The sequence below is a fragment of the Kryptolebias marmoratus genome, linkage group LG18 (assembly GCF_001649575.2).
Source record: "Kryptolebias marmoratus isolate JLee-2015 linkage group LG18, ASM164957v2, whole genome shotgun sequence".
Classification (NCBI taxonomy): domain Eukaryota; kingdom Metazoa; phylum Chordata; class Actinopteri; order Cyprinodontiformes; family Rivulidae; genus Kryptolebias; species Kryptolebias marmoratus.
Window position 1 is genome coordinate 18,832,004 of NC_051447.1, and position 14,534 is coordinate 18,846,537.

The 14,534-nt window shown below is 41.5% G+C and overlaps 2 protein-coding genes across 4 annotated transcripts in view; one reads left to right on the plus strand and one right to left on the minus strand.

Moving 5' to 3' along the window:
- The window catches only part of LOC108229324 (plexin-C1), a gene marked incomplete at its 5' end in the record, with an annotated part of 18,769 nt that extends 10,220 nt beyond the window's left edge, over positions 1–8,549 (plus strand). The window contains 9 exons of the mRNA XM_037981243.1: positions 844–944; positions 1,681–1,756; positions 6,214–6,248; positions 6,324–6,419; positions 6,592–6,755; positions 6,835–6,982; positions 7,069–7,209; positions 7,369–7,443; positions 7,898–8,549. Coding sequence (XP_037837171.1) covers positions 844–944; positions 1,681–1,756; positions 6,214–6,248; positions 6,324–6,419; positions 6,592–6,755; positions 6,835–6,982; positions 7,069–7,209; positions 7,369–7,443; positions 7,898–8,002 — 941 coding nt within the window. The remainder of the gene's footprint in view (positions 1–843; positions 945–1,680; positions 1,757–6,213; positions 6,249–6,323; positions 6,420–6,591; positions 6,756–6,834; positions 6,983–7,068; positions 7,210–7,368; positions 7,444–7,897) is intronic.
- cep83 (centrosomal protein 83) overlaps positions 8,000–14,534 on the minus strand; it is a 9,820-nt gene continuing 3,285 nt past the window's right edge. For 2 of the 3 annotated variants that reach the window (XM_017438575.2, XM_025002078.1), the window contains exons 5-14: positions 13,346–13,477; positions 13,010–13,261; positions 11,721–11,852; positions 10,670–10,784; positions 10,439–10,583; positions 9,793–9,942; positions 9,625–9,700; positions 9,026–9,554; positions 8,781–8,952; positions 8,000–8,704 (exon numbers count right to left, since the gene is read on the minus strand). In XM_017438575.2, the coding sequence (XP_017294064.1) occupies positions 8,629–8,704; positions 8,781–8,952; positions 9,026–9,554; positions 9,625–9,700; positions 9,793–9,942; positions 10,439–10,583; positions 10,670–10,784; positions 11,721–11,852; positions 13,010–13,261; positions 13,346–13,477 (1,779 nt within the window). In that variant the 3' untranslated portion in view covers positions 8,000–8,628. The remainder of the gene's footprint in view (positions 8,705–8,780; positions 8,953–9,025; positions 9,555–9,624; positions 9,701–9,792; positions 9,943–10,438; positions 10,584–10,669; positions 10,785–11,720; positions 11,853–13,009; positions 13,262–13,345; positions 13,478–14,534) is intronic. The other variant, XM_037981242.1, reaches the window with a different exon arrangement.

A 14,534-nucleotide genomic window follows, 5' to 3' on the forward strand; every position in this document is an offset into this window, starting at 1 on the left:
TGTGTTTCACCGTAAGTGGCGCTCTTCTTCTTCTGCTCTTTATTTTAGCAGTAAGGTAGCAAAGCTGCGCTCTTCTTCGTAGACATTGAGTTTGGCTGCAGCTGCACACAGTTGCAGCGCCTCCTACAGGAAACTGGTGGAGCTACGCAGAGAACCACGCCGTTCAAAAGCCTTGTTTGGATTCATGTTTTTATAAAAAACTGAGGTCCGGACCTCGGGGTGGGAGCTACGGTTCTGGTCACAACTACAGGCCTACCGTTCCTGAGGGAATGCATATCGCCCGCCGCCGCTGATTTAATCAAACTTTAACAAAAACTTCATGCACGGGATCATAAAACGACGTTGAGACTCTCAGCTGCTACCAAGATTAATCTTAGCTCGATGTTCGTAAAACTGACCAACGATATTTGTGTCGGTTAATTTTGATTGGCTGTGGTGGCCATCTTGAATCGGTTTGACCCCAAACGTTGATCAGTTATAGACGTGCATCTAAATACGGTTTCCTTTACGTTTTATTGGAATCCAGCTTGTGGTTCATGAGAGATTTCGCTAACAGACACACAGACGTGGGTAAAAACTTTAAAAAAAAATTTAACTGCATAATTTCCCCAGTCTGGGCAGTTTTTTTGGTTTAAATCTTCATGCAAATCTACAAAAAATGAATTTTTTTTATTTGTTTGGACCAACTTCTAGAAGAAACTGACCATAAAAACCACAGACTACGTTAAGAAATATCCGTCCCGTGAAGAAAAGTTGCTGACAAAGCTTCAAGTATTTTCAGACAACGATTACAATCCAGATGTGGAACTAAAGTTGACAAACTTTTTGTGTTTCCTCCGGCAGAATATGAGAAGGGCGGCGGTTTTGTTCCTCTTCAGGAAGTGGATTCCAGCTCCGAGGTTATCGGGGAGGTGACGAAGCTCAACACTCTCCGGCACTACCAGGTGAGAGAAAACCGGCGGGCGATATGCATTCCTTTAGGGAATGCTGGGTCCTTGTTTCTGTTTTTGGTGTTTTTATGCACCCATCATAAGACCGGACAAATTCTGTTGTGTCTGTCTGTCTGAGCCCGATCTCAAATTACACATCTGGACACTTTATGGGTCAAGGATGATCCCTATTGATTTCAAGGTCACCATGTCAAAGGTCGAGGCTGCAGGTGAACTCTTTGGAAAACCGGTCCGTTCTCTAGACATGTATTCAGGATTGTTATGTGAAGGAATTCATGCTTTTGGAGTTTAGTTTTCTGGCATATTAAGTACCATTGGCAGTAATGGGGGACATGTTGAAGTTAACGTTTTCACAAAAATATTCATCAAAGTTTGAGTAAAAACTTGCTGTTATGTTTTACACGTGATTAGAGTTCATTTTAACTACAAAAAACTACATACTTTAAATAAAATGGGGAAGTAACTGTTTTGTGTTGGACACTTCAGTCATTATTTTGACACTTCCTGGTTGCAGCAATCAAAAAAATTTTGTTGTGTCAGTCTGCCATTGACAGGAAGATCATGTCAGATCAAAGATGAGGATTTTATTGTAAATATATATATATAATTGGATAAGAAATCAGCATCCATCTGTGTCATTTTGCATGAAAAGAGTGAAAGAGGCTGCAGACAGTGGAGCTCCAACATCAGTTGTATTTTTTGGACACTTGACCTGTTTGTCCTCCTGCAGGTTACAGATGGAGCGACAATAAAAGTGCTTTCAAAGAAAAACCATCCTCCTCTCAGCCCACAGGGGAGCATCAAAGGTAAGAACTGAGCACATCTGGAACAATGTTCTGCCCTTCCAGCTTCTAGACAGTGTTACCAAAGATAAACCAACAATGGAGACAGGATGAAACAGCCAGGAAAAAAAAACTAATGAGTCATTAAGAAGTAATTTTTCTCAGAATTCTACCGTTTGGACGCTTTACTATAGTATATGTATTTTTTTAGCATTTTGGACGTATTTTATGTCATTTTGGAAGCGTTACTAGGGTTAGTGTATTTTTTGTCAATTTTGACGACTTACTATAGTATGTGTATTTTTTATGATTTTGGACGCCTTAATATAGTGTGTGTATTTTTTATGATTTTGGACGACTTACTATAGTATGTGTATTTTTGTCAATTTGGACGACTTACTATAGTATATGTATTTTTTAGCATTTTGGACGTATTTTATGTCATTTTGGAAGCGTTACTATAGTTAGTGTATTTTTTGTCAATTTGGACGATTTACTATAGTATGTGTATTTTTTATGATTTTGGACGACTTACTATAGTATATGTATTTTTTATAGTTTTGGACGTATTCTATGTCATTTTGGAAGCGTTACTAGGGTTAGTGTATTTTTTATCATTTTGGACGACTTACTATAGTATGTGTATTTTTTATGATTTTGGACGACTTACTATAGTATGTGTATTTTTTATGATTTTGGACGACTTACTATAGTATATGTATTTTTTAGCATTTTTGGAGTATTTTGTCATTTTGGACGAATTACTATAGTATGTGTATTTTTATCGTTTTGGACGTATTCTATGTCATTTTGGAAGCGTTACTAGGGTTAGTGTATTTTTTGTCAATTTGGACGACTTACTATAGTATGTGTATTTTTTAGCATTTTTGGAGTATTTTATGTCATTTTGGACGAATTACTATAGTATGTGTATTTTTTATCGTTTTGGACGTATTTTATGTCATTTTGGAAGCGTTACTAGGGTTAGTGTATTTTTTGTCAATTTGGACAACTTACTATAGTATGTGTATTTTTTATGATTTTGGACGACTTACTATAGTATGTGTATTTTTGTCAATTTGGACGACTTACTATAGTATATGTATTTTTTAGCATTTTGGACGTATTTTATGTCATTTTGGAAGCGTTACTATAGTTAGTGTATTTTTTGTCAATTTGGACGATTTACTATAGTATGTGTATTTTTTATGATTTTGGACGACTTACTATAGTATATGTATTTTTTATAGTTTTGGACGTATTCTATGTCATTTTGGAAGCGTTACTAGGGTTAGTGTATTTTTTATCATTTTGGACGACTTACTATAGTATGTGTATTTTTTATGATTTTGGACGACTTACTATAGTATGTGTATTTTTTATGATTTTGGACGACTTACTATAGTATATGTATTTTTTAGCATTTTTGGAGTATTTTGTCATTTTGGACGAATTACTATAGTATGTGTATTTTTATCGTTTTGGACGTATTCTATGTCATTTTGGAAGCGTTACTAGGGTTAGTGTATTTTTTGTCAATTTGGACGACTTACTATAGTATGTGTATTTTTTAGCATTTTTGGAGTATTTTATGTCATTTTGGACGAATTACTATAGTATGTGTATTTTTTATCGTTTTGGACGTATTTTATGTCATTTTGGAAGCGTTACTAGGGTTAGTGTATTTTTTGTCAATTTGGACAACTTACTATAGTATGTGTATTTTTTATGATTTTGGACGACTTACTATAGTATGTGTATTTTTGTCAATTTGGACGACTTACTATAGTATATGTATTTTTTAGCATTTTGGACGTATTTTATGTCATTTTGGAAGCGTTACTATAGTTAGTGTATTTTTTGTCAATTTGGACGATTTACTATAGTATGTGTATTTTTTATGATTTTGGACGACTTACTATAGTATATGTATTTTTTATAGTTTTGGACGTATTCTATGTCATTTTGGAAGCGTTACTAGGGTTAGTGTATTTTTTATCATTTTGGACGACTTACTATAGTATGTGTATTTTTTATGATTTTGGACGACTTACTATAGTATGTGTATTTTTTATGATTTTGGACGACTTACTATAGTATATGTATTTTTTAGCATTTTTGGAGTATTTTGTCATTTTGGACGAATTACTATAGTATGTGTATTTTTATCGTTTTGGACGTATTCTATGTCATTTTGGAAGCGTTACTAGGGTTAGTGTATTTTTTGTCAATTTGGACGACTTACTATAGTATGTGTATTTTTTAGCATTTTTGGAGTATTTTATGTCATTTTGGACGAATTACTATAGTATGTGTATTTTTTATCGTTTTGGACGTATTTTATGTCATTTTGGAAGCGTTACTAGGGTTAGTGTATTTTTTGTCAATTTGGACAACTTACTATAGTATGTGTATTTTTTATGATTTTGGACGACTTACTATAGTATGTGTATTTTTGTCAATTTGGACGACTTACTATAGTATATGTATTTTTTAGCATTTTGGACGTATTTTATGTCATTTTGGAAGCGTTACTATAGTTAGTGTATTTTTTGTCAATTTGGACGATTTACTATAGTATGTGTATTTTTTATGATTTTGGACGACTTACTATAGTATATGTATTTTTTATAGTTTTGGACGTATTCTATGTCATTTTGGAAGCGTTACTAGGGTTAGTGTATTTTTTATCATTTTGGACGACTTACTATAGTATGTGTATTTTTTATGATTTTGGACGACTTACTATAGTATGTGTATTTTTTATGATTTTGGACGACTTACTATAGTATATGTATTTTTTAGCATTTTTGGAGTATTTTGTCATTTTGGACGAATTACTATAGTATGTGTATTTTTATCGTTTTGGACGTATTCTATGTCATTTTGGAAGCGTTACTAGGGTTAGTGTATTTTTTGTCAATTTGGACGACTTACTATAGTATGTGTATTTTTTAGCATTTTTGGAGTATTTTATGTCATTTTGGACGAATTACTATAGTATGTGTATTTTTTATCGTTTTGGACGTATTTTATGTCATTTTGGAAGCGTTACTAGGGTTAGTGTATTTTTTGTCAATTTGGACAACTTACTATAGTATGTGTATTTTTTATGATTTTGGACGACTTACTATAGTATGTGTATTTTTGTCAATTTGGACGACTTACTATAGTATATGTATTTTTTAGCATTTTGGACGTATTTTATGTCATTTTGGAAGCGTTACTATAGTTAGTGTATTTTTTGTCAATTTGGACGATTTACTATAGTATGTGTATTTTTTATGATTTTGGACGACTTACTATAGTATATGTATTTTTTATAGTTTTGGACGTATTCTATGTCATTTTGGAAGCGTTACTAGGGTTAGTGTATTTTTTATCATTTTGGACGACTTACTATAGTATGTGTATTTTTTATGATTTTGGACGACTTACTATAGTATGTGTATTTTTTATGATTTTGGACGACTTACTATAGTATATGTATTTTTTAGCATTTTTGGAGTATTTTGTCATTTTGGACGAATTACTATAGTATGTGTATTTTTATCGTTTTGGACGTATTCTATGTCATTTTGGAAGCGTTACTAGGGTTAGTGTATTTTTTGTCAATTTGGACGACTTACTATAGTATGTGTATTTTTTAGCATTTTTGGAGTATTTTATGTCATTTTGGACGAATTACTATAGTATGTGTATTTTTTATCGTTTTGGACGTATTTTATGTCATTTTGGAAGCGTTACTAGGGTTAGTGTATTTTTTGTCAATTTGGACAACTTACTATAGTATGTGTATTTTTTATGATTTTGGACGACTTACTATAGTATGTGTATTTTTGTCAATTTGGACGACTTACTATAGTATATGTATTTTTTAGCATTTTGGACGTATTTTATGTCATTTTGGAAGCGTTACTATAGTTAGTGTATTTTTTGTCAATTTGGACGATTTACTATAGTATGTGTATTTTTTATGATTTTGGACGACTTACTATAGTATATGTATTTTTTATAGTTTTGGACGTATTCTATGTCATTTTGGAAGCGTTACTAGGGTTAGTGTATTTTTTATCATTTTGGACGACTTACTATAGTATGTGTATTTTTTATCGTTTCGGACGCTTTACTATAGTGTATTTTTTTATGTGTCAGGCTTCCAAATGTACAAAAAGTGATAAATAATATCGTAATTAATCCAAATCGACAGGGAAGTGTTGCTGTAACATCCAATCTTTATTCTGTCCGTAAAGTGTTACACATTGTTTTACTCCAGAGAAAGAAAAAGTTTTTTTAAAAAGTAAAACTTTAATAAACAGAAGACACAAACAATGTTCACTGACGTGAGAATTGAAGAATTACCAGAGTTAAATACCTAAAATATTACATGTAAAAACAATCTTCTTGTCTTCGATATGTCTCTCTTTGGTGTTTGTCAAAGATTACTGAACAATTTCTAATTCTATTTGTCTTCTTTATAGACGAGGAGAACTTTTCTGGAAGATATTTCCACTTGGTAAGGTCCAGATGTGAGAAATGTCCCCACAGTCCGATATCAGAGGTTGACTTCCTGTCTGGCGTCTTGCTGCAGATCGATCCTGACGTCGACGAGGCCCAGGGGAAGAACCCAGAGAGAAAGAAGTTAAAGCTGAAGGAGGTCCACCTCACCAAGCTGCTGTCCACCAAGGCAAGCGGAACCGGCGCCGGCAGAACTGAAACCACTTTGTTTTATTCATAGTTTGGTCCGGCCTCACAGATGACGGGAAACGTTTTGGTTCTCAGCTGTAAAATAAACAGAACATGTCGTTTGTCAGATAAAAGGTATAAGAGACAGAGTTCTGCTCGGTTCTGTTTTCAAGGTGGCCGTTCATTCATACGTGGAGAACCTCTTCAGGTCCATCTGGGGAGCGTCGCAGAGCAGGGCGCCGCACGCCATCAAGTACTTCTTCGACTTCCTGGACGCTCAGGCGGACGGTATGAAGATCGGCGACCCGGAGGTTCGGCACATCTGGAAGACAAACAGGTACAGCCGGGTCGGATAAATCTGCGCGGGCCCTTCGAGGGACGGTCTAACCATTTGTTTCCTCCTCCATCCAAACCAGTTTGCCGCTGCGCTTCTGGGTCAACATCCTGAAGAACCCGCAGTTTGTCTTCGACATGGAGAAGACGCCACATCTGGACGGCTGCCTGTCCGTCATCGCTCAGGCCTTCATGGACTCCTTCTCCCTCAGCGAGGCTCAGCTCGGGAAGGTAAAGACGGCGGCGCAAACGCAGAAAGGGTTTCTTTTTCAGAGGGGCAACGTCGTGACGTTTGCAGTAAATCTCTTTTGTTTCAGCACGCTCCGACCAACAAGCTCCTCTACGCCAAAGACATTCCCAAGTTCAAACAGGAAGTGAAGGTTTACTACAAACAGATCCGAGATCAGCCACCGGTCACGGACGCTGAATTCAAGGACTTCCTGCAGGCGGAGTCAAAGGTGACACAAACACTCATCATGGCCAGCAGCTTTATGCTAACGTTAGCTTCAGAAAGTGTCTGGTTGCAGATTTTACCCCCGTGTTGGTGGAAAAAGTTCAGCCGAGTCGGCGATTCTGGATGTTTCACAACTAATGATAAATGTTTTCTTTCATTTCAGAAACATGAAAATGAGTTTAACGAAGCCGCAGCGCTGAGGGAACTCTACAAATTCATCCAGCGATACTTCACAGAGGTCAGGACTTTTATTTTGTTGAGAAAATCCATCTCATTCGGCTGCTTTTCCTCCCTGGATGTTATTTTAATGAAACTGTGAGAACAGATTTAGTTAAATTAAATAAAGCTAAATTCTGCTGGTCTGATGAGCTAACTGTTAGTCCTTTATAAACCTTTACATTTTGTGGTTATTCTGGCAGAAGGAAAAGCTAGAACTGCTTCCTGACGTGCCGTTAGCTCATCATTCCGGTCAGAAATGTCTTCTAATGCTTCTCAGCAAAGCAGCTGCTGATTTAAAGACTCCTAAATAAATAAAAAAAACAGCAATATTCTCCGAACTGAACCCTAATGGAGCTTTTTGCTGCACTAATGTGAGGAGAAAATCTGTTATCAGCGGTTGGAAGTGTTGCATCAGGCCTCGATGTGTTAAAAGGAAACGGCTTTAAGTTCCTTCTCCTGTTCCCTCCCCACAGATCAAAGACCGGCTGTCTCAGGGCGGAGTGCCGGCCGAGCTGACGGAGCGGCTCCACCACGTTAAAGATTTGTTCGACGGACTGAAGAGCTGCTCCTGGGACTGACGAGTCAGGAATTCTTTATTCCTTCTGTACAATTTACAACCGTGTTCGCCACAACGGCTTACAGCAAATGTAAACAACTTTTAAAGGGATAGTTCAGACAAATGTTCTGTAGCTGAAGACGTTTCAGTCTCCTCCCATTGGAGTCATGAAGGTGTAAATGTCTCCTTTTACCTCCTGTCAGTCCAAAATATGGACATTTTGGTCCTCAAGCGTGTCGCTGAGCGTCTCCATTTACACCTTTATCAAAGAGCACAAGGGTTGCTTTGAAAGAACGCTCCAGTAGCTCAAATCAAACCTGTACACTTCTGCAGGACGCTGCTTTCTCAGCCGAACGTTACCTTGGTGCGAAAACGGCGTCTTGCAGAAGTGTAGAGGTTTGATCTGAGCTACTGGAGTGTTCTTTGATAAGGTGCTAACAGGAAGTGCTACAGCTAACTGTTAGCTTGTCTGAACTGTCCCTTTCAACCCTGAGGTTGCACAGTGTTCAGGAGACTGTTGTGTTAAAATGCATCAATAAAGTTTCTATTTTTGTATAAAACATTAAAAACAGGGAGCTGTGCTTGTTTCTTTTTTGAGTCCAGAGGGTCAAAGGTCAGGCTTGGGCGCAGCGTTCTGCACCAGGGAGCTCAGTTCCTCCAGCTGCTGCTGCTGAACACTTTCCAGGTTCTCCAGCCGCCGACGGAGAAGCGAGAAGTCCCCCTCCTGCAGGAGAGAGAACCGAACGTGCGTCAGACCGCTGCCGTCCTCGTCGGCTGTAATCGCGCTGAGAGATGCTCACCGGGTCGGCGGACAGCGGCCCCTCGGACCCGTGGAGGAGGAAGTGGGTGGGCGAGGACGTCCGGAGCGACCCCTGACCTCCGAGCAGCAGGCGTCGGAACTCGTTGTGCCGTCGCTGCAGCTCCTTGAGCCGCCTGCAGAGCTGAGCTTGCTCCTCTGAGAGCACCGAGCGCCTGGAACAAAAAGGACGGACGTGAAGACGAAGACCGGCTCGTTCTAAAACACGACAATCGATCTGATTCTTACTTCTTAGCTGCAGCAGCTTCCAGCTCCAGCTCCTCAACTTTCGCCTCCAGCAGCTGGATCTTCTCCTGCAGCCTCCTCTCTCTGCTTTCCGTCTTGGTTTTTCTCTGAACGACACAAACAGCAGCTGAAACCCTCCAGCCGAGGGGGTCGTTTCTAGGCGTGTCCTACCTTCTTCTGAGCCGCCGCCGCTCTCCGCAGCTTCTCTTTGACCTCGGAGTGTCTCTGCTGCAGCTCGGCCTCTCGCTGCTGCAGCTGGTGTTTCTCCTCCAGCCACTCCACCTGACGGGACTCCACCAGCCTGGGGGACAGGGAGGAGGAGCCGATTTAGACGGGGACACACCGGGTTCGCCCAGGAGCGGGTCTGACGGCACCTCTCGGCCTCGTGCTGGCTCCTCTCCGCCTGCGTCCGAGCCGTCCTCAGCTCGTCCCGGACCCTGTCCAGCGTCTCCCTCAGCCTCTGGTTCGTCTCCGTCAGGTCGCTCTCGGAGTGGGACAGCGCCGCCAGCTGAACGCTCAGCTCCTGGTTGTGCTGCGGAGTTAAATCAGCTCTCAGTAAAACAAACAAACATCCGGTTTCTACGAGAAGTCTGATGATTCACCTGCTGTAGGTCAGAAATCTCTGCTGTCTGTCTCCCCGCCTCCTCCAGCTGCGAGCTCTGCTGCTGCAGTTTACTTCTAAAACACAAAGAAATGAAAGAACCCACAGAGGCGAAGTAAAAACCGCTGCCTGTGGTCACAGAGGCTCTTATCAGCAGACTGAGGCCGACCTCAGGTTCTGCAGCTCCCTGCGAGCCGACTCTTCGCCCTGCTGAGCGCCGCGGAGCCGCTCCTCCCACTCCTCCTTCAAGGCCTGATCTGAAGCGTCCTGCAGCGCCCTCTGCTGCTCCAGGGCTGCCAGGCGGTTCTCCAGCTCCAGCCTGACGAGGATAAAACGAGAAGAAAACCCAGACGAGCTGCAGCTTCTTGTTCTCTGATCAAGTTTAGAGTAAATGCATTAAAAGGCTCAGAGCTTCAGATCCTCTTCTGATGAGGAAGGACCGTTCTCTGAACGACTCTCAGCTTCTGCTGCATCAAATAACCCCAAACTTGGTGCGGCCATCTTGAATCAGATCGACTCCATTAGTCAAACAGCCGAGAATCACTTCCTGAAAGACTCCTCTGCCTTTTGGTGGCAGGTGATGAATAAAACATGCTGTTATGGATCATTTTTAACCTTTCTGTAGTTAAATGATGAGCAGACCTTGAAGATTTAACCTCTTTTTGCCCGTAACTGTTAGCAAAATATCTCATGAGCCACTGGATGGACGTCTACAACCCGATTCAAGATGGCAGCCGCAGCTGAGAGGCAGCAACATCATATCGTTTAACCCCAGACGCGGTTTTGCTTCCTGATTTGCAGATTCAAACACTCACTTCTCTTCGTGCAGGGCTGCCGTTTTGCGGAACTCCTCCTCGCGGGCGGACTGGACTTTCCGGACCGCCTCCCTCTCCTTCTCCGCCAGAACCTCCCTGTGGCGTTCCACGGCCGCTTTCAGCACCTCCACGTCTGCCTGCAGCCCTGAGGCCGACACCAAACATCCAGTCAGAGCTTCCGGTGGTTTTCCACCGGGGGCGGCGTTGTGTGTTCGCGCGACAGACTCGTACCGTCAACCTGCCCCAGCAGAGAGTCCCGCTCCCGCTCCGCCTCCCCTTTGGAGCGAGAACACTCCAGCTTCACGCCGGCCACCTCCAGCTTGTGAGCGTGCTTCAGGCTCGCCATCTGAAAGCAGACAGAGAACCGAGAAACACGACAAATGTAAAGGGTTTCTTTTTTTTGATTTGATTTTGGAAACAAATAAAAAGCTCAAACAGCTGCTGCTCCTCAGATTTGTTACAGAGAAACCATTTTACTGTGCAAAGACGGGAACCTCAGAAAACCTAAACTTCTGCTTCATAAACGATAAATATTTGCCAAATTTTGCAAATTCTGTGCAGCCAAACGTTACCTTAACCCCAAAGCAAACACTCCTTTTTAAATCGAAACTAAAGTTTCACAAAATGAACATCATGTTGTATTAAAATACACTTAAATCCTCATGAAAACACGTAACATTTCCTGTTATAAAAAAACACTAAAATACAGAAACCTGATTGGTCGAACACTTGAGACGATTTCCTGATTATGTCAACGTTTATAACTTGTTAAAAATGGCCGAACGTCTGGCGTTATAAACTGAAAAAGATTCGTCTACAGCTTGCTGTGAAGTCAAATAAATCTTTGTTCAGTTTTCCTGGCAGCCATGTCTTTCTTCCTCCCTATTAAAGTCCTTAAGGTTAACATCTCTTTTTCAAAATGGAGATCTAAAACTGGAGCTTGTTCCTGATTTTAAATTAAAACAGGCGCCATTTCGACAATAAAAGCCCAAAGTAACCTTCAGCTTTTTTTAACTAAATGCTCAATTTTAAAAAGAAAGGTCCGTTTAAAAACACAAACATCTCTTTCATTAAGGTAGAAATACAAGTTTTAGCTCGGTAAAATATGGAGTCATCTGCATAAAGATGCGCTTCAGCTGAAAGGCAGCTCAGCAACAACAAACATGGCGGCACCACGTCACTTCCTGTCCAAGGCTTTTCATAACGTGCTGCTGTTACCGTACCGCTGACCGCGAGCTTTAACCGTTTCCTGCCTGCCGAGCAGCGAAGGCGGGCGGCGTACCTGAGAGGCGAGCGCGGCGACCTCCCTCTCAGCTTTGTGCAGCCGCCCGGTCAGCTGGGCGTTCTGCTCGTGGCCGAGGCGGAGCTCGCTCTCCAGACGCTCCAGCTGCTGACGCAACGACTGACGCTCTGCCTGGAACAGCAAGCAACCAATCAGAGCCACCGGGAATAAAAACAGAGACATTTATCATCCTACAGGTGTGTTTCACCTCTATGGAAACCTAATTACCTTAAACCTTCAATATTTATAATTTCCTGTATTTATAAAGCCTGAGAATCAGAGTAATTAGCCAAATTAAGTCACCAATGTTTGCCTTTTCTTGCAGCTTCCAGAACAAACTAATCCAAAAATATTTTCACCAATAAATCAACAATTAAAACAATTATTAGCTGCTGTGTGCGTGCCGGAAACTGTTCCTCTACACGATGTAACGAATGTTAATTAATGACGGTTGTGGAGGTGAGAGAAGCTCCTGTCAGGAAAACATGGCGGTGTTTTAAATCAAACTTTAAGCTGATTGTTTTAGTCTTCAGAACAGAAAACCTCCAAACTTTAAAACTCTGGTTAAGATGACAACAAACCCAGGGCTTTTTGTTTGTAAACTGCAGTCAGTGAATAAATCAGACCCTCCAGGATTTCGTGATGTTGCGATCGCAACTATTAACGCAAAATCAAGCAAACTCCGCGAAATCGCAACTTTAACCCAATATTTATTGTTTCTAAAGTGATTCGCCACCGTTTCTGCGGTCTAGTCTCTTCTTTGTGGGTTTGTGTAGCGTGGAATACAAAATAAGCCCAAATAACTCAGGAAGAAGACACGTGACGTCACTTCCTGTTAACATCAGAATGCCGGGAGCGTGCAGGAGCAGCGACCGAAGCCAAAATGTGCGCTAATGCTTCACATTTGCCCACAAAGATTTCAGCAAACCAGTTTCCTCCCCAGCTGCAGCTGTTTTGCACGTCCTGCAGTGTAATCATGGAACATAAACGCATCGACAAACACTTTGTGTCTGCAAAACATGTGAGGAGAGCTGCAGACCAGGGACAATCCAGAAATGCTCATGAATGTCAGTTTAGAAGCTCTCAAAGTTCTCAAATAAAGCACCTTTTGAGAATGTCAATGTTTGTTGGGAATTATCTTACAGAACTAGGAAGTATTTTTGGTTTATATATTAAAAGTTATGGTTGCTTATTGATTTTAGTAAAAAAAATTGGAACTTTTAGGAAAATGCCCCGCGAAATCCTGGAGGGACTGGTAAAAGGAGATGATCTGAGTGTCGGTGCGTCACCTCGAGCGACTTCACCGCAGCCTGAGACTCGGACAGCTGTCGGATCTGGATCCGCTGGACGCTCTCGGCCTGCTGGCCCGAGTTCTCCTTCTGGGCTCGGAGCTCGGCCGCCTCGGCCTCCAGGCCCTTCAGCCGCAGGTGGAGCTGGGCCTTCTCCCTCAGCAGGGCCTCCACCCGCTTCCCGTCGCTCAGCGGGTCCGGACCCCGACGCTGCGCCGCCAGCTCCTCGCGGTCCTTCTCCAGCCGAGCGATCTGACGGCAGAACGGCACACGTCTTCAGGGACCCCCTCCTCCAGCTCAGCTAACATTCTACTGCGCCCGAACGGACCCACCCACCTCCGCCTCGTAGAGGATCCTCCTCTCCTCCAGCGCCCGGGCGTGCTCCTCCCTCTGGTGCTCGCACTGCGACTTGAGGAAGGTGAACTCGTAGCGGATCTTGTTGTACTCAGATCTGTACTTCTCCGTCTCCTGCGGGACAAACGCAGAATCAAGAAGAGGCAATCAAGCAGACATTCGAGTGATTTTTTAAAAGCCACTCCACGCTCATCTTTGACCGCTGCTACGGATTAAACGGCTGCAGCAGCTAACAACAAATCAGTCAATTGATACAAATACTTAGGAGACAATCAGAGCCATTCAAAAGAAAAGTGAACAAATAAAAATGTGAATTTTTTTTACAAAAATGGCAGGTAAAGAAAATGAATGGATGGATACTAAACTATTAAGGACAGATTTGCACTAAAATCATGTTTCAAAGTAAGTGTTTGACCTTAATTAGCATCACAGGAGCCTTCAAGCTTTAAATTCAGTCTAATTAAAGGTAGTTTGGTTTGACTGTGAGCACCACGGAAAAAAAAGAGAGGAGATTATGTTAAGCAGAAGGTCCGTGGGACTGCAGCCGACCTCCCAGGACGTGGACGCAAGAGGAGGTACAACTCCGGGCTGATCAGAGCGGAGATGGTCGAGAGAAAGACAGGGAAACCATCAAAAAACGCCACTTTCTGATCAACCGGGAGGCTCGACTGTCGACAGAAAAAACACAAAACTACAGACAGGAATTCACCAAAGTTCATGTTGTTGAGTGTTAAGACAAAACTGTTTTTATGATCACTGTGGAAGGATGGCAGCCAGGATTTCCCCTAAAAACATACTTTATGTTTGGGTTTTTTCTTAAATCTGTGAATTTACAGTCCAGGATGACAGAGGGAAATGGTTAAAATAACTCAACTGCAGAGGAGCAGAAAGAAAAGCAGAAAGGGAAGTGATGGAGCTGCGTCCGCACACCGAGGAGTGAGAACTAGTGCTGGGCGATATAACGATCCATATCATGGGGACGATAGAAAAGTGTCAATCGTGATATATTTTCTTCTACCATAATTGTATCAATGATTCATGTAAATATTTCATAACGTAGGCTACGACGAATATATTAGTGTTGTCACTTTGCATACATTCAGTTTATAGAAGTGATAAATAAGAAGAAAAAATAACTATTTTGCAAAGAACCTCCGTTTTGCGACATGAC